General features: G+C 36.0%; 1 protein-coding gene across 4 annotated transcripts in view; it reads left to right on the forward strand.

Annotated features, from left to right (window-relative positions):
• MCTP1 (multiple C2 and transmembrane domain containing 1) overlaps nt 1–27052 on the forward strand; it is a 493160-nt gene that overhangs the window by 381919 nt on the left and 84189 nt on the right. For all 4 annotated transcript variants that reach the window (XM_081053522.1, XM_081053523.1, XM_081053524.1 and 1 more), the window contains one exon: nt 12597–12716. In XM_081053522.1, coding sequence (XP_080909648.1) covers nt 12597–12716 — 120 coding nt within the window. The remainder of the gene's footprint in view (nt 1–12596; nt 12717–27052) is intronic.

A 27052-nucleotide genomic window follows, 5' to 3' on the forward strand; every position in this document is an offset into this window, starting at 1 on the left:
AGAATGGGGAATATAAAGACTACCGGACTAATTTTAAAATAACTTGTATCACACAGACTTCACTAACATGTGTTTGGCTTGTGAGATAGCTGGGTATCCTATTTGCTGGCACAGTATATAGAACAGAGGGAGTTTCCCCCATGAGCAACTGAAGTGCCAGCTGTTGCCCTCAATATTGTACCTGTTCACAATAGCAGTGGCTTTAAAGCCAGATTTCAAGCTTAAGGAAAATTTTACATTTTCCCTACATCAGCAAACATTAGTATCAGATATGTGGGTCTAGATACAGCATTTACACACAAAAAAGAGGGGAGTTGATCAAAAACCTACTTCAAAAATAGTAATGGTAACAGATTTCATTTATTTAAACATTTAAAACTCTTTAATAAGCTTTAAAAAATCTTTACAGCACTTCTAAAGTCTTAGAAAATATCTAGAAATGGCACACTTGCATAACAATATCCCTGAATAAAATATCACATTCAATCCACCATTTTTGTTAAAACAATAGTTTGAGAATAGAAGATATCAGATATCAGAACATCATATAATGACTGGAATAATATGGGGGAAAAACACCTTGTTCATTGGCGCCTGAGGTATAAATAAAAGAAAAATGAAGAAAACAGATTGAGATCCAACATTAAAACACTTTTTTTTTTCGGTTTTACTTAGAGAATATTTACAGCATGGAATGTTCTTTACCTATGCTAGTGAGATAGTCACGCATCCTTCCAGAACCAGTGGAATCCTGGAGAAACGGGATACTAGAGAAAGACAAGCTTCAATGAGCGTAATAGCCTTAACTCATTCGTACATATTTCTTTGATGTTAAGTATTTTTTAGAGTGCTTGTTACTTGATACCAACAACCTCCTCATGGACCAAAATAAGACCAATTTACCAATTGCACTTAATTGTCCATATTTGGTCATTTAAAACAATGTGTTGATCTATAATCGGTAAGAATGACTTTGCATGCAGCCTGATTTTGAATGCAGAATTTCAATGAATGATAAAGCTATTAAAATGAAAAACATAACTGTTTTGTACCTTGGTGGGCATTACAAACTTCTAGGTACAGTACCAATTTCTAATGAAAGGGACCTCAGAGAATCAACATCTCCAAGCGTCTATAAGCATTTGTCGCTTTCATTCTGCAACCAAACTTTTGCTAACATTAAACTCACAACATTGCAGGGATTTCTTATCAGTTATTCACGTGTGGTTGATGTGATGCTCCAGTGGGACGTACTCTGTCTGGGTTTTGCATTTTGGAGTTGTCAGTGTTCTCAAAGCAAAACCAGCGCCTTTCATCTCTGACTGATAAAAATGACACGAAATATCACTACAACTTGTAAGCTAAAAAAGAAAACATCAAAATAAATAAATAACTCCCCAGGCCTTCTGGCTGGCAGGTTCTATTGATATAATATCTCCATCAAGGAAAGTAGTGTGCATTATGCTATAATCAGTTGATAGCATCATCTTGGAGATTGTTTGGGTCCATTTTGTTGTGGAGATTCTTGAGTAGGTGTTTCCATGGGTCGCATGTAAGACATCTTCAAATGAGTCCTATCTAGTTGTCACACTTGCTTCTTTAATAGATAGTGATGCTATGCTTTTCAAAAAGGCATGGATGTACTAAGATGGTGGACTTTAAGTTTCAGATAGCAACTTCAAAAACCCCAGTGTACAATTTCACGCAATAAGGAATTAGGACTTTCTGATGTGTATTTATAAGTAGCCTAAGTAAGTCTGAGTAAACAATGATTTTTCAACACTATCAGTAAATAAATGAATTAAGTTACAATATATGCATTTGATTCAAAGCTGTGCCTTTGAAATCAACCAATTGTTTGATTGTTTTTCTACTCCTAATCATATACTCATTCTTTCACTGGAACAAAAATAGGTAGTTCTCTTGATGCAGTTTGCTTAATCAATATAAGGGATCATTTGCTAGAGAGTGCACTTCGATTTTCTTTTCTCTAAATACATAAACCACACAAACACACACACACACACACACACACACACACACACACACAGATACCACAAAACAACAAAAGTCTTGTCAGTTTGATATCTGGTTGAAACTATTCAAAAAGAAAGCAGCAGAGGGAACCCTGTCAGTTCTCATTCTAACAGAGCGAGGACAGAAGCCAGTGTGTAAAAGTATGTCTGTGAGCATGAGAAGGCTCCCTGTATCGTTGGTCGTATGACCACAAACAGCAAAACAGGTTGGAGTGATCCAGTGGGTCTAAGGTTGTAAGCAATTCCCTGCTACTGTTTATTTTAGAATAGTGTCCAAGCAAAGCGAAGCCTCTCTTCAAGAGAGCAACATGCCATCCTTTAAAATCATCTTCAGAAGGCTATTGTTATGCTGGAATTAGTTGGGTTCATTTTGCCTATCTTCTGTCCCCGGTTGAATGGAGGTGGTACAGAAAGCTTTAGTGAAACCAACCAGAAATAGAGACTTTACAATAGGTATTGATGCCATCTAGCTATTTAAATCAAGGTGAAACCACCCCCTTTCCAGAAGAGAAGACTGATGATGTGTGTATCCTGGCTTAATCCAAAGGGGAGTAAATAGGCAGAGAGGATTCACCTTTACTTCTTCTTTAGGCATATTTTTAGGCAATATTAAACATTAGTAAATGGAAAAAACATAGTAGAATCTAGTGCAAATGGTTACGGGTGAGTACAATTTTTTTATCTCTACTACTGTCTTACCCCAAATCCTTAAGTTATAATTCGTGTCATCATCTAGGAATATATGTGTGTATCTAGCCTTCTTTGTTATACATTTGTATATGTACATTCTGTTTCTTCACTAAGTTAATGTAGAATGTGCTGTTGTCTGTGTGAGAAATTGGCAATGTTTCTCAAAGAGGAATGCTGTTAGCATGTGGATGGGAAAATTTTCAGGATGTTTCACACCCTTGGCCCCAGTTGCTAAATGCTGGTTTCACCCTGCTCTCACACCAGGCTTTAGGACAAAAACATCCATCCATATTTCCATGTGCCCTTGGGGGAGAGAAGTGTCAGGATAGCACCCAAATGTTTGAAAGTTGACCCTCTTCCATTCCTTCCCTTGTGCCAAAAAAGATTTAAGGAGGTCATTGATGGGGTTAATTCATAAACAGTGTTTTCATTTGCTTCTTATTCTCTTTAATCATGTTTTTAATTCAGGAATTTGTCAGCCTCGATGATGCCTTTGTCAGAAAGAAAAGCCACCTTTTAGGTCCCTCTGGACTTTCCCGACCTTTCTTCTTTAAGGCCAGCCTTATTGGTAGAGGTGAAATCGTTTCCTTTTAAGGATTAATTAAGAAAACCCGTTTTTATATATTTCTAGGCACCTTTGAGTTTTTATTTTTAAAAGCATTGCTTAGTTCCCCAAAAGACAAATATTATGTATTTATTAACTTTCTAATTTGAGGTCCCTCTCCCATTAGAGAATATTCCTATACCAAATATGTTCTGTGGGGGTAGACACATTTGTATTTTTGCTACATTTCCTCATTCTGTTTTATCTGAAATAGATATTGTTGAGTGATGAAACAAACAGAGACAACAAATAGAAAAAACATCAGAAGGTGAAGGTTGGGTGAAAAATGGGTTAATACTGTAAAGGTTTGGGTGTAAATGTGTTAAGTTTAAAAAAAAAAGTGTCTTGGAATTAGGAAAGGGATTTTCTAAAAGGGCCATGAAGTAATTAATTGTGTTGTAGGAGATGGCCTTTCCATGTAGGCAGAGAATTTTTCCTTCACTTCTTTCTGAAGAGACAGTCCAATGGAGAATCTCATCTCTTAATTAGAAAGAAAAATACTCATCAAACACATCTCATCACTGGAGAGCTAATGATCCACAGCTGTTAGTCTGAAAGGGCAGGCTTTTTTCCTGAACAGTAGGAAGTGTTAATCATTTTGGATGAGATTTCTTTTTAAAATATACTGTAGTTTGCAAAAGAATAGAATATTCAATATTCCAACTTAAATGATTTTTTTGAAGTGTGCACCCCCAGGGATACTGTCATGTGTCCCACTGAATGCGCATTGAATGCAGGCAACTTCCCCTGTACTTCAATGAGAGCATCAATTGATGGGATGATGTTAATGGCCCAGTCCAGCCTGGGACTCTTAAAACCCCAGGCTCAAAGAAATAAAAATCATGCATCGTACCTACTAAGAAATGGTATCACTATGAAATCTTAATATTTTCAATCATTCACTTTATATAATTTGCCTTGTTTAAATATGAGTGAAAAGCCTTAGCCAACCTTCACTTAGCGTCTGAGTAGAATTTTCTTTTTTGTTTAATCTTCATGTGAAAAAGCTTTTTTTTTTTTTTTTGGTTTGCAAAAATGTAATTGGCTCGTTCATTTTCCAGTCTTTGCTTTTACAGCCACCTTGCTAACCTCTTCTAAACGTTTTGGACAGAAGAAAACCGCATTTGATAGAAACCTTGTGAATAGCCAACTTTTGATTTTCCAGGACCATGCAAGATAGTGGGGGAAAAGGAAGAATGAAATTGGCTCCACAAACCTCATTTCAACCACCAGTTTTTGACTTCTTTGTCATACCAAACCTTTACCAGAACACCTAGGAAGTGGTATTCCGTTTCTTTCAAAAGTATTTTTCAAAAGTAATGCAAAAGTAGTTTTCCCAAAGCAAGAGGAAGGAGAAGAAATAGATACAGAAATCTACATATTGAATAATCAGTCCCTAAATAATTGATACCTTCGGGGCATTGACGTTTGCTATAAAATCCTTCACCTTAGAGGTAGTGGACCACTGAGGGAAAAGCACACAGGTTTGGGAATCAGACGACCTGGCTATGCCACTCAGAGGGTTTCCTTAGATAATTCTCAAAAAATCCTGAGCTTTGGTTTCTTCATTTGTAAAATGAAAGTCGTAGTCTCTACCTTCCCATCCTGTCGCTCAGGACTTTTTCCATAAAGTTCATCTATGCATTGTGATGTAAGATACTTGTTAGGACAAATTATGTTGTTTACCTTTCCATCAAATATAAATTTTCAAAAAACACACATTCTGAATAATTATGATTAAAATGCAGATTGTTCATAAAGCCTGACCCAAATAAATACTGAAGGATTGCATTTTTTTAATGCTGATGCTGATATCATAGGCAAGGTAACATTAATTTAGATAAAAAGGTATGTGGGTTTAAAAGTGAAAAAAATTATGGACAGGAATTGACATTTATAAAACTGCTAGTTCAGAACAAGATTCTTTTATATCTAGGGGCATGAGGTGGTTAAAAATTGTTAACATTTAAAAACCTAATTGTTTCAACTTCAGAGTTCACAAAATCTATACAGCATACTAATGCCATTTACAATAATGAGATTTTGTAAAGCTCTTGATTTTTCTTGTTTCAATTATTAAGGAAAATTTTAACTGCAACTCCTGTGTTTAATTTATGATTTCCTTCCACCAAACCCCGTCCTATCCCACCACGCACAGATCCCTTTAAGGAACACCACCCAACCTCCCTAACTGCACAAAGACGAATTATCATCTTCTATTATCCTGTAGTATTAGTTTATAAAGTATATTTAAACTAAGTTATAAAGTTATAAAGTAAATTTTTCAGAAACAATTTTAAATAGGAACAGTATTAAGTTGATAATAGTTGCACTTCCATAGTATTTTGTGATAAAACATTTTCACATATGTTGCATCACTTGTTTCCCACAGCCAACGTGTGAAATAAGCAGGTATTTCCATCTCCATTTTATAGATAATAGACTTAAAATGAAAGAGGATAACTGACTTGCCCAAGGTCTTATGATGATCAAATAGCAGAAATAGGATTAAAACCACTTCTTCAGGCTTCTGGTCCATACCACAGTGTCTCCTTAGAGAGAGAATATGTGTTAGCTTTCGCTGTATAACAAATCGCTACATAGTTAGTAGCTTAAAGTAACTATCATTTATTTAAGGATGATTCTTTGGGCCAGGAATTTGAACCAAGCTCACCTGGGTATTTTTTCTGTTCTCAGCAGGACTTGTTTATCCCTAGTCAGCTTCTGGTCAGTTAAGCAGCTTTGCATCTGGATGCTGCCTGTTTTTCAGCTGGGGTGATGGAGGCAACTGTGGCAGTTGTCAAGTAGCAGACTAGTTTGGGCTGATTGACATGGTGGCTCAGGGTTCTGAGTGCACAGTGCAGGCCCCAGTGAGCAAGTGCTTTTTAAGTCTCTGTGTTCATCATATTTGCTACCCTTTCCTTGGCCAACCCAAGCCATATGTCCAATCTGTGTCGTTGTGGGAGGGTATTACAAAAGGCATGGATACGGGGAGACGTGAACAAATGGGGTCATGACTGCATGCAGTCACCACAAGCTAAATATGAAAAATACTGAAAATGGACCTCATTTCATCATCTTTTCCTCCTGTACTTCACATGGCTTCTTGAACCATTATCTATGGATTCTAGGGAGAGATAGGAAAAGTGAGAAGCTGCAAAAAGGGCCTGAAATATTATATGGAGTATAAGCCAGTATATTCCTGTAGTAACACCTACTGTTCATTGAGCGTCTTATATGTGCCAGGCACTAGGCTAATTCCATCTCAGATCTGCAAAGTCAATAGTGTAATTCCCACTTTTCAGATGATAACCTAAGAGAAATCTAGTAACTTGCCCAAAGACCCATAGCTAATGACTAGAGAGTTTGGATGTAGACATAAGCCTGACTCAAACACCCGTGTTTTTTCCACTGCACTGCACTGCAGCAGCTCCTTGAGCGAGTCCCTGGTCATGGCTGACCGTCCAAGGCAGGTTGACAGAGAGCTTCTAACATCCAGAGTAATGCGTAAAACTCGCAATATCCTTTTTCTAATGAAGGAGGTTGTGTGTACTTATTACCATTTAACTAAGGTCCCATGAAGATTTTCTGCTGTAGAATTCTTATTGTGAATTTTAATAGCCACCTAGTGATTTGAAAACCAAAACCAAATTTTCGAAATAGTTTTTAGTCTTTAACAAGCAAGGATAGCTAATGTGGGGCTAGATATTTTGCTTGGAATGGGGGCGTTGATTCCATTAAAGTAAAACGTAGGTAGTCCAAGGTTCCTTATTAAAAGAATGGGGGGGGGGGCAAAGAGAGAAAGATAAAAGAACTGTGTTAAAAAGAGGAAAAATAAGGAAAGAATTCCTGTGATGGAGTCAAAGGAAATTAAAGACTATACAAATGTGCCAGAGTTTGTATTACCTAATTTAACATTGAGAAATTCAGTAATACTGTTGGTAAGTCCTTTTTCCGTGTCCCTCACAGACAAAAAGGGGTTGTGGAAGTATGGGGTGAGAATAAATGCTAGGCTTTTTATGGTTGATAGTTATATTCTGAAGATGTGCCAGTGATTTTTTTTTCTGATTTCTTGATTTCTTTTTTTGCCTCATCTTAGCCTATTTTATCTCTTTTCCTCCTAAACCTCTGGAAAAGTGTGGTCAGGAAAAAGAACAGATGTTACATTGTCTTGGCCTTGCTAGGGTTTCTCTGAACTACCTTCTTCCTCCTGTTGCCCTAGTGAGACACTGGACACCCAGCCTTAGGAGTTACCTTGGCTTTTTGTAGGAAAGAGGAGAGGATCACTCTTAGTGCAGATGGGCTCCAAAGAGACGAGAAGCGCAATGTGGACAAAATGAGCTAAAAGATGTTTTTCTTCCTCTAACGGCTCTTTATTAAAAAATCCTCACCTCCTAATGAGGATTAGAATCATCACTATTAATACAGTGAACGATTGCTTTTTTTTTCCTACTGATTCTTAGCAATCTAAGTCCAGACACCAGTCATATATTAATTTTGAAAAGCCAGTATCAATGGCACATAGTAATTGTTCGATAAATATATTTGATAATCTATGTTTAAACTTTTTTTTGAACTTTTGGAATCTTCTGTTCAATGTTCAGAAAGAAAAAAATGCTTTTGCGTTCTGATTTATTCAGAAATCTCATTTACCCTTTGCTTTATTGTTTTTTATTCCTATCTTCCATTGCCCTACTTTGGCAACTATCAGCTTGTTCTCTATATCTATGGGTTTATTTCTGTTTTGTTTATTCATTTGATGTTTTAGATTACACATATAAGTGAGATTATATAGTATTTGTCTTTCTCGGTCTGACTTATTTCACTTAGCATAATGCCCTCTCAGTCCATCCATGTTAGCGTAAATGACAAGATTTCATTCTCTTTTGTTGCTGAATAATATTCCATTGCATATGTACCACATCTTCTTTATCCATTCGTCTACTGGTGGACATCTAGGTTGCTTCCGTATCTTGGCTATTGCTAGTAATTCTGCAGTGGACATAGAAGTACGTATATCTTTTCAAATTAGTGTTTTTGTTTTCTTTGGATAAATACCCAGAAGTGGAACTGCTGGACCATATGGCAGCTCTATTTTTAATTTTTGAGGAATCTCCATATTGATTGTAAATTAGTGGCTACATTAATTTACAATCTCACCAACTGTGTAGGAGGGCTACCTTGTCTCTAATTCCTCGCCAACACTGTCCGTTGTTGATTTATTGATGATAGCCACTCTGATAGGTATGAGGTGACATCTCATTGTGGTTTTAATTGTAATCTACATTTCCCTGATGATTAGTGATGTTGAACATCTTTTCATCTCTTGGCTATCTGTATGTCCTCTTGGAAGAAATGTCTATTCAGGTCCTCCGCCCACTTTTTTGATTGGATTGTTTGATTTTTGGTGTTAAATCGTTTGAGTTCTTTATACATTTTGGATATTTACCCTTTATCGGATGTATCATTGACAAATATCTTCTCCCATTCTGTAGGTTGTCTTTTTCATTTTGTTGATGGTTTCCTTTGCTTTACAAAAACTTTTCAGTAGTCCCATTTATTTTTTCTTTTGTTTCCCTTGCTTGAGGAGATAGATCCAAAAAAATATTGCTAAGAGTGATCTCAAAGAGTTTATTGCCTATGTTTTCTTCTAGGAGTTTTATGGTTTCAAGCAAAACATTTAAAAATTTTTAATCCCTTTTGAATTCATTTTTGGTGTAAGAAAGTGGTCCAATTTCATTCTTTTTCATTTATCTGTCCAGTCCTGTCAAAACCACTTATTGAAGAGACTGTCTTTACCCCATTGTATATATCCTTGCTTCCTTTGTCATAGATTAGTGACCATATAAGCAACAATTTATTTCTGGGCTCTCTATTCTAGTCCATTGATCTATACGTTTAGTTTTATGCCAATACCATACTGTTTTGATTATTCTAGCTTTGTAGCATATTTTGCTAGCAGGGAGCATGACATATTACTTTGGTAATAAAGATATTTTAACAATATTAATCCTTCCAATCCATGAGTTGGTATATCCTTCCATTTATTTGTATCTTGTTCAATTTCTTTCTTCACTGTCTTATAGTTTTCAGAGTACACTCTTGCTTTTTTTTTTTTTTTTTTCAACATTAGGGTCTCCTTGATTAGTTACTCATAAGTTAGATTCTTAAAGAACACACGATAGGGAAAGAGACTATTTTTGTCCTGCTGGGATCCATAAAACTAATGCAGTTTCTTCCTTTATCTCTCTTCTCTATGATTCCCTATCCTGTGTTCTGGTTCTCTGGTTGTTAGGGCAAATCAATAACCATAGATATTCATGAGATATGTTGTATCGGTTCTGAGCACTATATTTTAAGAAAGCTGTGGATGTACTAATTGGATGGATATGGTGAGTGGATGATGTCCACCATGGAGAATCCCAGAAATCACACTTTGTAACTGGTGCTTGAAGCAACTAGTGATGTTGAACCTAGAGAACAAAAAGGCATGACAGATATCTTGATTATTTATAGGATTATGATCTAGAAAGTGTATTCTATGCAACACCTAGCCTACAACTAACACCAATACATGGACATTACAAGGAAGTTTATTCTGGGTAACAACAGGATTCTAACACCAATGAATGGACATTACAAGGGGGAATATATATGCTCAACAGATTAAAAACAATTACATTTGGTGATGCTTAATAATGGAATCATCTGTGTCCCATTCATGAGGCCAGAAAACACCAAGTCAAATGAATGCCCTCAGAAAAGACAACCACATAGGAAGGTCCAAGAGAAGAGACTGTGGTCAGACCATAATACAAAGATAGTTAATGACTGCATACCCAAAATACGAAGAGAGTCTTTCTATTAACAGAAGTTCCAAGTACTTCTAACTTATGTGCCTCAGAAATTTGTTAGTGACAACCCAGGTTGGAATCGGAATACATTTTCCTTGAAGGCACTTTGCTCTAGAGTACATTTACTGATACAAATAATTAAGAAGATTTATGTTAAATGAGTTGGAAACCCAGTGTCCACTATTCATTAATTCAGCAAGTATGTATTTATTGAACACCCATTATGCTTCAAGCACTGTTGTAGACTCTGGGGATAACACAGTGAACAAAAAGGAAGAAGGCCCTGCCCTTAAGAGCTTATATTCTAAGAACTAGCTCACTTTTGCAACTAAATGTGTAAAGAATTAATATGGGTTCTAGCCAAAACTAATTTTCCCTTTTTCATGTGTTGAAGTCTGTTAAGTTTGCCTTAATTCACTTCCTGAATAAACAAGTAACTTTTTTTCTTTAATTAGGGTGACATTGGTTAGTAAAACAATTAACTTTTAAAATGCATTTTATAGAATAATCCTAGCCATCGATTACACTTTGTTTTATATTTATATATATTGTATAAATTTCAAAAGTTAGAAGAAAAACATTATCCTTTTGTAGAAATCTTTCTACTTTTCTGGTGAAAGAAAAGATATGGCTCATGCTTCATGCATGGACCTATTTGAGATTTTCCTTCTTCAGGAACTTGAATCTATAGTTATCATGTAATTCTGTCCAAAATTCATTTCTTGGGTTACTAAACCATTATTTATGCTTTTGGGTGTCTATCTGAATTATGAATATCAAAGAATTCTGTAAAACATGCAGTTTTCAAAATTTAATGTCACATTTAAAAAAAAAAAACAACTCTCATGGTATAAAGTCACTTTAAATATTGGAGAAAATATGTTAGAGGTGATGAGGTCTATAAACCTCTGTTTAGAAGTGAAAACAATGAGGCGGCGCGACTTTCTAAGGCTCAGAACCTGGCTTCTGGCCCTTATGCAGGGGTCTCTCCACTGCTCCACAGTTTCGTTTTCTCTTCCATTTGAATGGGCTGTAGACTTGGCTGAGGTTTATTAGGAAAGCTGCACCTGGCCTGTGCCACTGTGCCTGACACAAGTGTTCTTAGGGTAAAGCCCCTAATCCTTCTGATCTATCAGATACACGGTGTTTGTGTCACCCCCACCAGCTGGCTCGAACTCCCCGTTATACTGTAGTTCAGCTAAATCTTAGCAGGCAGATGACTTCCTAGTTTTGAGCATTAAAATACGCATTCACTGAAGAGCTTAGTCAATAATTAGTTAACTTTCTAAGATTTGTAAGATATTGGTAGCATTTACACAATAATATCTTGGGGGCATTTACTGGGTACTAAGCAGTGTGGTAAGTCCTTGAAATGTTTCAGCTATTAAATTCTCACCACTACTCAGATACTCTTATCATCCCCATTAGACAAAGGAAGTAAAGGGAAGATATGTGTGGGTGGGTTATAGGGCTAGTTAGCATCAGGAGTAAAATCCAGCTCTTAATTACCATCTGACTTAATGTTACCTTAATTTGGCAGCAGCTGCCACACACCCAGAGAATTGAGATGATCTGTCCAGGATTGTAAGAGTCTGGTGAGGGATGAGGGCGAGTCACACTTTATATTCAGTGCTAGTTATTTTACAATGCAGATGCTCTTAGAGTGGCTCCTGCCAGCTTAGGTGAGTTCTGAATCTAATATTTGTCTTACGATTTAAAAAAATCATTTATATACTTAGAGAAATATGTAGTTTTAAAAGATAATAGAAACAGACATTTTAAAATTTCCTTTAGTAAAATTATTCTTTTTTTTAAATAGCTGTTTGATTTCTATGGTAATGCTGAATGTTAAGCCAACGTTTTTTTATAAATGTTGGTAGCAGTGTTTTTGATTCATAATGTGAAACCTTTGAGGCTGCCTGATGCAGCTTTGGTATTTTCTTCTGCCTGTTATGCTTGTTACATTGTGTTATCGAAGTGAGATTTAAAACATCCCTGATATTAAATAGTGATTCATTCTTCATCACTAAGGCTGATAGACTGGCTATTTCTGACAAAGTAGTGAAGCTCATTTGGCTGCCCTTTTTTTTTCCTTAACTTTATTTTGTGCAAACTAACAGTTTCACTGAAGGAGAAAAATTAAAATTGCCTCATTGACAATGCAATGATACCAGTTTTCCTTTATAGAAATTAAAGTAAAAATCTTAATTGTAACTTTCTAGGCATCAGTTGTACTTTTAGAAAAATGCCTAGCAGTTTTCTCAAGTCTTTGTTTTCCAAATAAATCTGTCCCTTCTGAAACATTTAGTCTTGGGGTTTTTGAAGTGGAGTACGGATAAGAGAGTCCATTTAATGAAATTTAGAGTTGACTCATCTTTTTTTTTTTCTCTCTCTCTCTCCTCTCTCCTCCAGCTCTTTCTCTTTGTTGTCTGGAACTTTGAGCTCTACATGATACCACTGGTTTTGTTGTTACTACTGACATGGAACTACTTCTTGATAATATCAGGGAAAGATAACAGGCAACGTGATACCGTAAGTCTCTATTTTCTTACTTATCTGTGTTTTTGTTCTTATGCCTAGTCCCTCTGACAAGATCAACATTGAATTTGGTTTTACAAACCAGAAATTCAGTCCATAAATGCTCAAGTTTGGAGAAAAGTTTTATCAGTTCAAAACTAACAATGCTTTGGTCCTAACACAATAGAAAGTATTCACTATTTCTAACAAATCTCTTCTTGGTAGGAACTAAAGTCAAGAACACATCAATGTGTGACCTATGTTTTTAAATTATGAGTGGGTTATTTCAAATGATTATTTCTTTTATTCTCCTTGTTTTTGTATCTTAATGAATTCTGAATTAAGACATAATATCACAAAATTATTAATGATAACACCAAACAAAATTTATTTAAAACATTTCTTTGTGGTCTGTCATGAAGGAAAGATTGGCGATGGCTGTTGGCCTAGAAAAGTACATAAAGTACCTTAATTCAATTCAGTGAATACCGAGCAATAGCAAATATCCTTCTTTATGGCAGGGGTGTATTAAAAAACCTGCTCAAGGATAAAGAGCATTCATGTAACCTAGGGAAAGTTATACTGAACCCACCTACCCTCTCTGGCATTTTTGAAAGTTTTCAGGATGTGTGAAACCATCTTCTGTCTTTCGAAAAGAGTTTTTGATTGAGAAACAGACAATAGCCGCATTACAATCACATTTGTTCTCCTGCCAACTTTCATTCCCCTTAGATTATCTCAGTTGTGATACCCTTAGCAAACATACAACTTCAGAAAGATTTCTCATATGTGAATAAATGGGAGGGGATGTGTCTTCTCCAAATAGGACATTGGCAATTTGATAACTCGATAGACAGCTGTTGACAAGAATTTAAAGGTTTGTGAAATATGAGAATCTATTTGGTAGCTATATGTCTTCATCAGATTACATAGATTTTTTTTCCTTGCCATTAAAAGTCTCCACTTGATTTATAATCAAGACTTTTTGCCAACTACTGTGCCCATAATAATGTAGAAAACAGTTAATTTGATCATCATAATAGTGTCAAGTAATACTTTATTATAATCGTTGGCATCATAATGGTTGTATAAACATACTTGTGAAAGTATGTGTTAAATAACACAGATACCATGTCTTCAAATGGTAACACGAGCAAAATGCACTCTTCAGAATAATTTTCCTTATCACCACAATAGAAGATTCTTGATACACTACCACCAAGTACATGGCAGAGTTGCCAACAACGCACCTGTCTGTTTCTCACTAGATTATAATTTGAGGGAGAAGACTATGTATATCTTTGTACTGTGTCATGTGTTTTGCCAACTAGAGGTGTTCAAAATACTTTTTATAAAGTTTAACAAACCAAACATGAGATTGCTTCTAGAGATTTTAATGGTTAGGCAGCATCACTAGACAAGAAATTATTATTATTATTGGCAAGGCTTTTATGGGTTATTTTAAATTGCACGTTGAGAGACAAGCCCCAAATGCCATAATAATTGGTGTCATGGGGACTCACAGGTACTTTTGTCAATTAATCCAGGATATTTTCTTTAAGAAGATAGGACTCTCAGACAATTGCTTTATTCCCCCCATTTATATCAGGGAGATTGTTGAAAGAGAAGAACATCTACTCTTCATTCAGTTTCCTTAAGACAAGTTTGCGAATAAGACTATTTCCAAATAGGAAAAAGTGGTAATTTAGTTTTAGCTTCCTAATCCTATATAGGGGCTTATCTTCAAATTTAGTCATTGGTTTGAGAATTTTTAGTGAAAAATTCTGAAACGAGAGACTTGTTATCTTCTTAAGAGTATACCTGCCTTGGCTGGATAGGTCCACTTCTAGAGGGGAAATAATAATATATAATTTATCCCCTTCTATGTAACATTTCTTAAGAATTTTTATAAACCTATTGAAAAGTTACACATTATGTACATTTTTCTACCTTTTTCCCCCAAAAAATATAACTCCAAAATAGTATTTCCTGAATCTTCCTTTGTAGGCCCATCTCTCACAGACTTGCCCTTTTAGCCATGGGCAACATTTTACTCCCCAGCACAGCCCAATGTGAAACCTTGTATAGTCTACCTTTCTTTCTTTATTATTAAGTTTATTGGGGTGATGTTAGTAAAATTACATAGGTTTCAAGTGTACAGTTCTGAAATACATCATCTAGATATTGCATTGTGTGTTCACCGTCCAGAGTCACTTCTTCCTTCTATCACCATATATTTGACCCGCTTTTCCTTTTTTTACCATCATCCCTCCCCCCTTACCCTCTAGTAACCACTAAACTGTTGCCTGCGTCTATGAGTTTTTGTTTCTTTGTTTGTCTTGTTCATTAGTTGCTTTCAGTTTTATATGCCACATATGAGTTCTCAATTTTTCTGTCTGACTTATTTTGCTTAACATGATAATCTCAAGATCCATCTATGTTGTCACAAATGGCAGTATTTCGTCTTTTCTTATGGCTGAATAATATTCAATTGTCTATATGTACCACGTCTTCTTTATCCAGTCATCTGTTGAAGGACACTTCGGTTGTTTCCATGTCTTGGCCACTGTGCATAATGCTGCAGTGAACATCGGGGTACACATATCTTTACAGATAAATGTTTTGAGATTTTTCAGGTAGATACCCAGAAGAGGGATTTCTGGGTCATATGATAATTCTATTCTTAATTTTAATTTTTTTGAGGAAACCCCATACTCTTTTCCATAGTGCCTGTACCAATTTACATTCCCATCAGTAGTCTAATTTTCATGGAATGCCAGCTACACGCCATAATTCCCAGTAATTGCCTTGTATTTGCTCAAAACACACACATCCACATACTCTGTTCCTTGGAGGCACCAGAGCAGCAATCACAATGTTTCATTCAGCTTCTTCACTGGATCAATTGAGACCTTATGTAACTCTTAAATCCAATTTGTCTCATTATGTGTTTTCTGCCATACCCAGCTGTGCATTTGAACTGGTTGCTCCTTTTGAAAAGGGACCTGGATTATACCTTGCTGGTTACAGATTTTATATACATACATACATATACGCCTATATATTCACACATACATACACATACATACATACATAAGTATGTGAATTAAGGAAAAGGGTAAGGTTTGCCATGCTGTGCCTAAGTGACTCTACCGAGCAGTGCATAGCGCTGGAAGAATAGTGTTTTGCCCTAAGTCCTTATTGTTATCAAAAAACAATGCAGAATTTTTTTAGCTTGTGTAAAAACTTTAGAGAGTGTCTAAAGTGCATTAATCACACTGTTGGCTAATGCCAAACCATGAAAATTTCCGTTTTGGGTGTGTGTTGGGGGGAAAGAGAGAGAATGTGAATGAATTTTCTGTCACAAAAACAAAATCTGTACATTCAGCTGAGAAAATTCAATTAGGATGAAAATTATAAAACACACACACTCACATACACACATCAAAATGACCTTCGAGTTTGTATAGCAAAGTGAGAAAAGAAAGTATTTCTATTACATGAGAAGTTAAAAGAGAAAAGAAAAACACTGTGAAAGATGAAAAGTACATAGATGGGTAAAAATTCTGTGTTCAACGTATTGGTTGATAGTTGAAATTAATACTGAAATAGGAAAGGATTTCTTAGTGTGTTTACTGTTTGTTAAGACCATTTCCTTTTTTGGAGACTTAAGATCACAGGAGCCGAAACCCCCTACCTTTTCCCCACCACTGTGCCTGTTCCAGTTAATGAGAAAAATGAGATGTAATCCTTGCCAAGCGAGTTGTGCTGCCGTTAACGAGCTGAACCCATTGAGGAGAGGATAAGGAAACAGCCCTTCCTGAGGCTAATGCTGTAGATGAGAAAGAGGCAGGGTTAGAAATAGTATTTCACGTCTGCTGATTCCCATTTGGACTTGTTAAAAAATAAACAGTCCTAGCTCTGAATCCACCTATTCTCGGATCATGACATTAAAATTTCTAGCATGAGAATTATTAGGCTTCTCAGAGAAAACTATTTAATACATGCTGCATTCAGAAATGTCTCTGACATGAAGGGGATGTAAAGATAGGAATGTCTCTTGGTTTGAGCTGTCACCCCAAAACCTGGGGGAAAATCCACACACCCGCCCCTGTACTGCCCATGAGGTTTATACCAACTATCCACATCACAGTTACTGTGCACTGAAATTTTGTAAGTTGAAGAGATGCCAGGAAGTGGCCTTTACTTACTACTGAATCCTCATTACACCCTGCATACCATGCTAAGCATTTTATTTCATGTCAGTTAGTCCTCTGAGAGAGGAGCTGATTGTGTCAGCCCAGATGATGCGTTTGGGCCAAAGTCAGGTGACCCACGGTCTCTTCCTCTGTGACAAGGGGACATACTCATGTGAAATAAGCATGGCCACAAGAGCCCTTCTTTGAGAGAGGAGAAGCAAGTCTCAGAGAATGAAAGAGATGGTTTGGCCAAGCAAACCAGGGGTCTATTTTACTCTATGAGACAGGTATCTTTATTAGTACTTTATAGCCAAGCAAACAGGGCAGAGAGGTTAAATAGCTTACCCAAAGGCACACAGTTAGAAAACATACACACACACACACACACACACACACACACACACACACACACACACTCACACTCTCACACAGAAAGTGGCAGAGCGAGTGTTAGAGTCTGTCAATCTGTCTGAAGTTTGTACTGTACGAGTTACCAACAGTCAGTCACATTTCTTTGTAGGGCTATATTTTGATACATCATGTCTCCCTGGGCACCTTTAGTTTCTCCCTTGAGTTGCAGAAAAGCCAGTAGCACTAACTCTATCTTTCAGCAGACAGATTGAAGGAAAACATTTTCCCCCCATTTCACCCCCCATATCCTCCTTACTTCTCATTCAGGGAAACGGAGCAGATATTTATTAGGCAACTTCTATGTATCAGATATTTTGCTAAGCCTTTTAGAGACATCATCTCTTCATTCTTTACAATAAGTATATCAAGTACATTATTCTACATGGTTTTATTATCATTTTACAATGCAGAAATTCAAATCAAAGAGGATAAATAATGAGCTCTGTAGAGTAAGTGGGATGTGAAACCAGCTCTGTCCTGTTCTAAAATCCCAGGTTATTTTCATGCTATATGCTTAGGCATGCCTTTCCCAAGGAATCACTGTCTAAGTCTTCAGGTTTTGCCATGGAATGCCAGATATCCCCAAATTCCTTCTTATGAGATACCCAGTGACCTCTCAGGAACTAATGCTGGTCACCTGTTTGATCCCAGGGGACCCCATTAATTTGAAAAACATTCATGACCTGGAGGACTACCTTTCATCCACCCAGGTGAATGTGGGAGGAGTAAATTAAAGCTGAGAATCCTTCACTTTAGTAAAGAAAGTCTTTGAATATCTTTGACATGCAAAAATTTTTCAACAGTGTTTTTTAATTACACTTGAAAAGAACATTCACTTTTACTGTCATGATATTCCTCCCACATAACAATCTCAGTTGCCTAATCAATGGAGGCATTAAAAGACTGAAGAGTAGGATAGATCAATGAAATCATTCTCTGACTCAGGATCTGACTGTGACACAAATCGAGCCAAAGACGGCTTGCTAAAATGCTTTAGTAAGTACTGAAATGTTATGTTAGCTCCCTCAAATGGCAAAGCCCTTGATGCTTCTTGTCCTTTTTTGAGTATTGTTTCTTGTTGAGTCTGTTCCAATTAGGCCCAGAGTACTTATATCTAGAAATAAAGCTTGTAAGGAGAGAATTTTCTTCTCCCTTTTAAACAATTTATTGGGGTAACATTGGTTAATAACATACATGTTTCAGGTGTACCTTTCTATAATACACATCTGTATGCTGTGTTGTGTGCTCACTACCCAAAATCTATAGTTTCCTTCTGTCAACACATATTTGACCCCTTTTACCTTCTCGCCCCACCTCTTCCTCTCTGATAAGCACCATACTTTTGTCTGTGTCTATGAGTTTGTTGATTTTGTTTGTTCATTTGTTGCTTTCTGTTTTATATCCCACACGGGCGAAATCATATGGTTCTTGTCTTTTTCTGTCTGACTTATTTCACTTAGCATGAGACTCTCAAGATCCATCCATGTTTCTTCAAACAGCAATTTCCCATCATATTTTATGACTTAATAGTATTTCATTGTATACTCGTATATGTGCCACATCTTCTTTACCCAGTCATCCATCAAAGGATACTTTGGTTGTTTCCATATCTTGGTTATTGTGAATAATGCTGCAGTAAACATAGGGGTGCATGTATATCTTTACAAATAAGTGTTTTCAAATTTTTCAGTTAGATCCCCAGAAGAGGAATTGCTGGGTCAAATGATAGCTTTATTTTTAGTTTTGTGAGGAACTTCTTCTATACTGTTTTCCGTAGAGACTGCATCAATTTATATTTCTGCCATCAGTGTACAGGGGTTCGCTTTTCTCCACATCCTCTCCAACACTTATGTCTTGTCTTATTAGTAGTAGCCATTCTAGCAGTTGTGAGGTGGTATCTCACAGTGGTTTTGATTTGCATTTCCCTAATAGCTAGTGAGGTTGAGCATCTTGTCATATATCTGTTGGCCATCTTTATGTCTTCTTGGAAGGAATGTTTGCCCAATTTTAAATTGGATTGTTTGGAGTTATTTTTTGTTGTTGAACTGTATGAGTTCCGGGTATAATTTGGCTATTAGCTCCTTATCAGAACTATTGTTTGCAAGTATCTTCTCCCATTAGCTTGATTGCCTTTTTGTTTTGTCCATGGTTTCTTTTTTTTCCTCAATTTATTGGGGGTGACAATTGTTAGTAAAATTACGTAGATTTCAGGTGTACAATTCTGTATTACATGATCTATTAATCCCATTGTGTGTTCACCACCCAGAGTCAGTTCTCCTTCCATCACCATATATTTGATCCCCTTTACCCTCATCTCCCACCCTCCACCCCCCTTACCCTCTGGTAACCACTAAACCATTTTCTGTGTCTATGAGTTTTTGTTTCTCATTTGTTTGTCTTGTTCTTTTGGTGTTTTGGGTTTATATACCACATATCAGGAAATCATATGGTTCCCTGCTTTTTCTGTCTGACTTATTTTGTTTAGCATTATACTCTCAAGATCCATCCATGTTGTCACAAATGTTCCTAAATCATCTTTTCTTACCGCCGAATAGTATTCCATTGTGTATATATACCACAACTTCTTTATTCATTCATCTATCGAAGGACATTTTGGTTGTTTCTATGTCTTGGCCACCATAAACAAAGCTGCAATGAACATTGGAGCACACGTGTCTGTATGGATAAATGTTTTCAGATTTTTTGGGTAGATACCCAGAAGAGGGATTGCTGGGTTATATGGTAATTCTATTCGTAATTTTTTGAGGAACCTCCACACTGCCTTCCATAGCGGCTGCACCAGTCTGCATTCCCACCAACAGTGTATGAGGGTTCCTTTTTCTCCACAGCCTCTCCAACAATTGTTACTATTTGTCTTGTTGATGAAAGCCATTCTAACTGGGGTGAGGTGATATCTCATTGTGGTTTTTATGTGCATTTCTCTGATGGCTAGTGATGTTGAGCATTTTTTCATATGTCTATTTGCCATTTGTATGTCCTCTTTGGAGAAATGTCTCTTCAAGTCCTCTGCTCATTTTTCAATTGGGTTGTTTGTTTTTTTGTTGTTGAGTTTCATGAGTTCTTTGTGTATTTTGGATATTAGCCCCTTATCAGAGGCACTGTTTGCAAAAATCTTCTCCCATTCAGTTGGTTGCCTCTTTATTTTGTCGATGGTATCTTTTGCTGTGCAGAAGCTTTTCAGTTTCATATAATCCCATTCGTTTATTTTAGCTTTTACTTCCATTGCCTTTGGAGTCAAATTCATAAAATGCTCTTTGAACCCAAGGTCCATAAGTTTAGTACCTATGTTTTCTTCTATGCAGTTTATTGTGTCAGGTCTTATGCTTAAGTCTTTGATCCATTTTGAAGTAATTTTGGTACATGGTGACAGATAGCAGTCCAGTTTCATTCTTTTGCACGTGGCTATCCAATTCTCCCAGCACCATTTATGGAAGAGGCTGTCTATCCTCCCTTGTATGTTTTTAGCTTCTTTGTCAAAAATTATCTGTCCATATTTATGTGGTTTTATTTCTGGGTTCTCAATTCTATTCTATTGGTCTATGTGTCTGTTTTTCTGCCAATACCATGCTGTTTTGATTATTGTAGCCCTGTAGTACAAGCTAAAGTCAGGAAGTGTGATACCTTTAGTGTTGTTCTTTTTTCTTAAGATTTCTTTGGCTATTCGGGGTCTTTTGTGGTTCCAAACAAATCTGATGATTTTTTTGTTCTATTTCTTTAAAAAATGCCATTGGGATTTTGATGGAGATTGCATTAAATCTGTACATTGCTTTGGGTAATATGGCTATTTTAACTATGTTGATTCTTCCAATCCATGAGCCCGGAATGTCTTTCCATTTCTTTGTGTCTTCTCCAATTTCTTTCAAAAATATTTCATAGTTTTCAGCATATAGGTCCTTCACATCCTTGGTTAAGTTTATTCCTAGGTGTTTTATTCTTTTTGCTGCGATTGCAAAAGGAAGTGTTTTTTGTATTTCTTTTTTTGAGATTTCATTGTTAGTATATAGGAATGCAATGGACTTTTGTACATTGATTTTGTAGCCAGCAACTTTATTGTATTCATTGATTGTTTCTAACAGCTTTTTGGTGGAGTCTTTAGGGTTTTCTATATATAGCATCATGTCATCTGCAAAGAGTGATAATTTAACTTCTTCATTCCCAATTTGGATGCCTTTTATTTCTTTCTCTTGCCTGATTGCTCTGGCAAAGACTTCCAACACTACGTTGAAAAGCAGAGGTGATAGGGGACAGCCCTGTCGTGTTCCTGAACATAGAGCAAAGGCCTTCAGTTTTTCACCATTAATTATGAGATTAGCTGAGGGCTTGTCATATATGGCCTTTATTATGTTAAGGAATTTTCCTTCTATACCTATTTTGCTAAAAGTTTTAATCATAAATGGATGTTGTATCTTGTCAATTTTTTTTTCTGCATCAATTGATATAATCATATGATTTTTGTCCTTTATTTTGTTTATGTGATGTATCACATTGAATCATTTTCGGATGTTGAACCATCCTTGTGCCCCGGGGATGAACCCCACTTGGTCGTGATGAATAATCTTTTTAATGCATTGTTGTATTCGATTTGCTAGAATTTTGTTTAGGATTTTTGCATCTGTATTCATCAGAGATATAGGTCTGTAGTTTTCTTTTTTTGTGTTGTCCTTACCAGGTTTTGGTATCAGGATAATGTTGGCCTCATAAAATGAGTTAGGGAGTACTGTCTCTTCTTCAATTTTTTGGAAGAGATTGAGCAGGATTGGTATTAGATCCTCTTTGAAGGTTTGGTAGAATTCACTAGTGAAGCCATCTGGTCCTGGACTTTTGCTTTTGGGAAGGTTTTGGATGACTGATTCAATTTCATTACGGGTGATTGGTCTGTTTAGATTTTCCAGTTCTTCATAGTTCAGCCTAGGAAGGCTATATGTTTCTAAGAACTTGTCAATTTCTTCTAGGTTATGGAATTTGGTGGCATATATTCCTTCACAGTATTCTTGCATGATCCTTTGTATTTCTGTAGTGTCTGTGATAACTTCCCCTTTTTCATTTCTAATTTTGTTATTTAGTGTCTTTTCTCTTTTTATCTTAGTGAGTCTAGCCAACGGTTTGTTAATTTTGTTAATCTTTTCAGAGAACCAGCTCTTTGTCACATTAATTTTTCTATTGTCTTTTTGTTCTCTATTTCATTTAGTTCTCTGATTTTTGTTATTTCCTTTCTTCTGCTGACCTTGGGTTTCACTTGTTCTTCTTTTTCTAGTTCTTTAAGGTGTAACATGAGGTTATTTATTTGGGATTTTTCTTGTTTCTTGAGATTGGCCTGTAATGATATAAATTTCCCTCTTAAAAGTACTTTCGCTGCACCCCCAAAATTTTGGTAGGATGTATTTTCATTGTCATTTGTTTCTATGTATCTTTTGATCTCTCCTCTAATTTCTTCTTTGACCCAGTCATTCTTTAAAAGTATATTGTTTAATCTCCACGTATTTGTGTTTTTTCCTGCTTTCTTTTTGCAGTTGATATCCAATTTCAAAGCCTTGTGATCAGAGAATATGCTTGGTATGATTTCAATCTTCTTAAATTTGCTGAGGCTTATTTTATGTCTCAGTATATGGTCTATCCTTGGGAATGTTCCATGTACACTAGAAAAGAATGTATAGTCTTATGTTTTAGGATGAAGTGCTCTATAAATGTCGATTATGTCCATTTCATTTAATGTGTCATTTAGGGCTGCTATTTCGTTATTTATTTTCTGTTTGGATAATCTATCCATATCTGTCAATGATGTATTTAAGTCCCCTAGTATAATTGTGTTTTGGTCAATTTCTCCCTTTAGTTCTGTTAGTAGTTGCTTGGTATATTTCAGTGCTCCCTGATTGGGGGCATAAATATTGATGACTGTTATGTTTTCTTGTTGTATAGTCCCCTTTACTTTACCATTATGAAATGTCCATCTTTGTCTTTTCTTACCTTTTTCACCCTGAAGTCTGTTTCATCTGATATCAGTATGGTACAGCTGATATTCTCTGGATACAATGTGCTTGGAGTGTCAATTTCCACCCTTTCACTTTGAGTCTGCTTGTCCTTGTAGCTGAGATGTGTCTCTTGGAGACAGCATATGGTTGGGTTTAGTTTTTTGCTCCAATCTGCTGCTCTGTGCCCTTTTATTGGTGAGTTCAGTCCATTTACATTTAGGGTGATTATTGATATGTGAGGATTTCCTGTCATTCTATCTTTAGTTTTCTGGTAAGGCTGTGTCTCCATTATTTCTTTGCCTTTTTGTTGTTGTCTATTATTTCTGTGTGGTGGTATTCTAAGATGTTTTCCTCTGTTTCTTCTTTTATTACAGTATATATTTCAGTTCTGGATTTTTTTTGAGTGGTTACCCTGAAGTTGATGTAAAAGAAAGTTTGATATTTAGAGTATTCCATTTTCTTCAGCACGCTTACTTTCTCCATTCCCATAATCCGTTCAGGCCTTTACTCTCCCCCTTTTTATGTTTTGGTTGCCACAAATTGTCCCTATTGATGGTGGTCGAATAGCCTCCTTTAGTGTTTCTTGTAGTGCAGGTCATGTATTAGAAAATTCTCTCAGCTTCTGTATGTCTGAAAAGGTCTTTATTCCTCCTTCATATCTAAAAGATATCTTTGCTGGATATATTATTCTTGGCTCATAATTTCTCTCTTTCAATAGTTTGAATATTTGGTTCCACTCCCTCCTGGCTTGTAGAGTTTCTACTGAAAAAGCTGATGATAATCTAATGGGCTTTCCTATGTAGGTACCATCTTCTTTTCCCTGGCTGCCTTGAGGATTCTTTCTTTGTCGTTGATTTTAGACAGCTTCAATACAGTGTGCCTTGGAGAAGGCCTGTTGGGATTGAGGTAATTAGGTGTTCTATTTGCTTCTTGGATTCAAAGATCCAGTTCTGTCCACAAGTGTGGGAAGTTCTCATCAACAATTTGTTTGAATATATTCTCTGTTCCCTTCTCTCTTTCTTCTCCTTCTGGTATGCCCATTATTCTTATATTTCTCTTTCTGATGGAGTCAGAAAGTTCTTGTAGAGATCTTTCATTTCAAGTCTCAAGTCTCTTTCTTCTTCCATCTGTGTAATTTCCAGGTTTCTATCTTCAATGTCACTGATTCTTTCCTCCATCTGGTCAACTCGACTACCTAAGCTGGTTATTTCATTCTTAATTTCTTCAATTGAGTTCTTAATCTCCAGAAATTCTATTTGGTTCTTTTTTAAAATTTCAATCTCTTTCGTAAAATACTCATGTTGTTCTTTGATTGTGTTTCTCAGTCCTAGTTCCGGGATGCAGCGAGCTGGGAGCACTGAGCTAGGTCTGCGTCCTGCGCCCATGCGATCTGTCTCCGCACTTCTCCCTTCTGTCCTCCTCCACTGGCGCGATTCACCCATCTTTAGGTGAATTCAGTAGTGGGCCTCTTCGTCTTGCCTGTCTGCTGTGCAGGGAGTCCTTTGTGGAGTTGTTATTGTTAGATTAGTTGTAAATTCCAGGGGAGCTTTACAGAGGCTCACCTCATGCTGCCATTTTGATGTCATCAAAAAAAACATGGTTTCTTTTGCTGTGCAGAAGTTTTTCAATTTGATGTGGTCCCATTCATTTATTTTTGCTTTTACTTTCCTTGTGGTTGGTCAAGTTCACAAAACCCCTCTGCTACCAAGGTTCATAATTTTAATGCCTATGTTTTCTTCTCTGTATTTTATTGTTTCTTATAATATATTCAAGTCTTTAACCCATTTTGAGTTAATTTGAGTTAATTTTTGTTTATGTTGTCAGATAGCAGTCATTTCATTCTTTCACATGTGGCTTTCCAATTTTTCCATCTGTATTTGTTGAAGAGGCTTTCCTGTCTCCAGACAAAATTAGTTGTCTGGGTTTATTTCTACGCTCTTGGTTCTGTTCCATTGATTTGTGTCTGTTTTTCTGCCAATACAATACTGTTTTGATTATTGTTGGTTTGTAATATAATTTGAAGTCAGGGAGTGTGATACCTATGGCTTTGTTCTTTTCTCTTCAGGCTTGCATCAGCTATTTGGGATCTTTTGGTGTTCCACACAAGATTAAGGATTTTTTTCCCTATTTCTTAAAAAAATACCATTGGGATTTTGATGTTGATTGCATTAAATTTGTACATTGCTTTAGGTAATAGGCCATTATAACTATGTTAATTCTTTCAATCCATGAACACAAAATATATTTCCATTTCTTTGTGTCTTCTTCAATTTCTTTCAACAATGTCTTATAGTTTTCAGTATATAGGTCCTTCACTTGTTTTGTTAAGTTTATTCCTGGGTATTTTATTGTTTGGGTTGAAATTACAAATCGGATTGTTTTCTTCATTTGTTTTTCTAATATTTTATTGTTAGTATATAGGTATGCAACAGATTTTTGTACATTGATTGTATATCCTGTGATTTTACTGTATTTGTTTATTGCTTCTAATAGTATTTTTGGTGGAGTCTTTAAGGTTTATATGTATAGAATATTGTCATCTGCAAATAGTGACAGTTTTACTTCTTAATTCCCATTTTGGATCCTTTTTATTTCAGCTCTTGCTTGACTGTTTTGGCTCAGACTTCCAGTACTATGCTGAATAACTGTGGCAACAGTGGGCATTCTTGTCTTGTACCCGATCTTAAAAGAAAAGCTTTTGGTTTTTAACCATTGAGTATTATATTAGCTGAGGGTTTGTCATATATGGCCTTTATTATGTTAAGGTACTTTCCGTCTATACCCATCTTATTCAGTGTTTTAATCATAAATGTGGGTTGTATCTTGCCAAATGCTTTTCTGCATTGATTCATATAAGCATATAATTTGTATCTTTTATTTTGTTAATGTGGTGTATGACATTAATTGTATTGTGTATGTTGACCCATCCTTGCATCCCTAGAATGAACCCTACTTGATCATGATGTATCATCTTTTTAAGGTATTGTTGTATTCAATTTGCTAATATTTTGTTAAGGATTTTTGCATCTGTGTTGATCAGAGATATTGGCCTGCAATTTTCTTTTTGTGTTGTCCTTGCCTGGTTTTGGTATCAAGGTAACATTGGCCTCAATGAGTTAGGAAGTATTCCCTCTTCAATTTTTTGGGAAGAGTTTGAGAACAATAGGTATTAAATGTTTGAATATGTGGTAGAATTCACCAGTGAAGCCATCAGTACTTTTGTTTCTTGGGAAGGTTTTTGATTGCTCTTTCAATTTCTCCTTACTGTTTATCAATTGATTAGATTTTTCAGTTCTTCAGGGTTCAGCCTAGGAAGGTTATATATTTCTAAGAATTTGTCCATTGCTTCCAGCTTATAATTGGGTTGTGTATAGCCTTTCGTAGTATTCTTGTGTAGTCCTTTGTATTTCTGTGGTGTCTGTTGTAACTGCTCTTTCGTTTCTGATTTTATTTGAGTCTTTTTTTGTTCCCTTGGTGAGTCCAGCCAGAACTTTGTCAATTTTATTAATCTTTTCAAAGAACCAGCTCTTGGTTTCATTATTTTTTCTATTGTCTTTTTTGTTCTCTATTTCATTTAATTCTGCTCTAATTTTTTTTAATTAAAGTCTATTGGGGTGACAATTGTTAGTAAAGTTACATATATTTCAGGTGTACAATTCTGTATTACATCATCTATAAAGCCCATTGTGTGTTTCCCACCCAGAGTCTAAATTTTATTCCATGCATTCTACTGACTTTGGGCTTCATTTAT

This window comes from Rhinolophus hipposideros (genome assembly GCF_964194185.1).
Source record: "Rhinolophus hipposideros genome assembly, chromosome: 7".
In the NCBI taxonomy this organism is placed as follows: Eukaryota; Metazoa; Chordata; class Mammalia; order Chiroptera; family Rhinolophidae; genus Rhinolophus; species Rhinolophus hipposideros.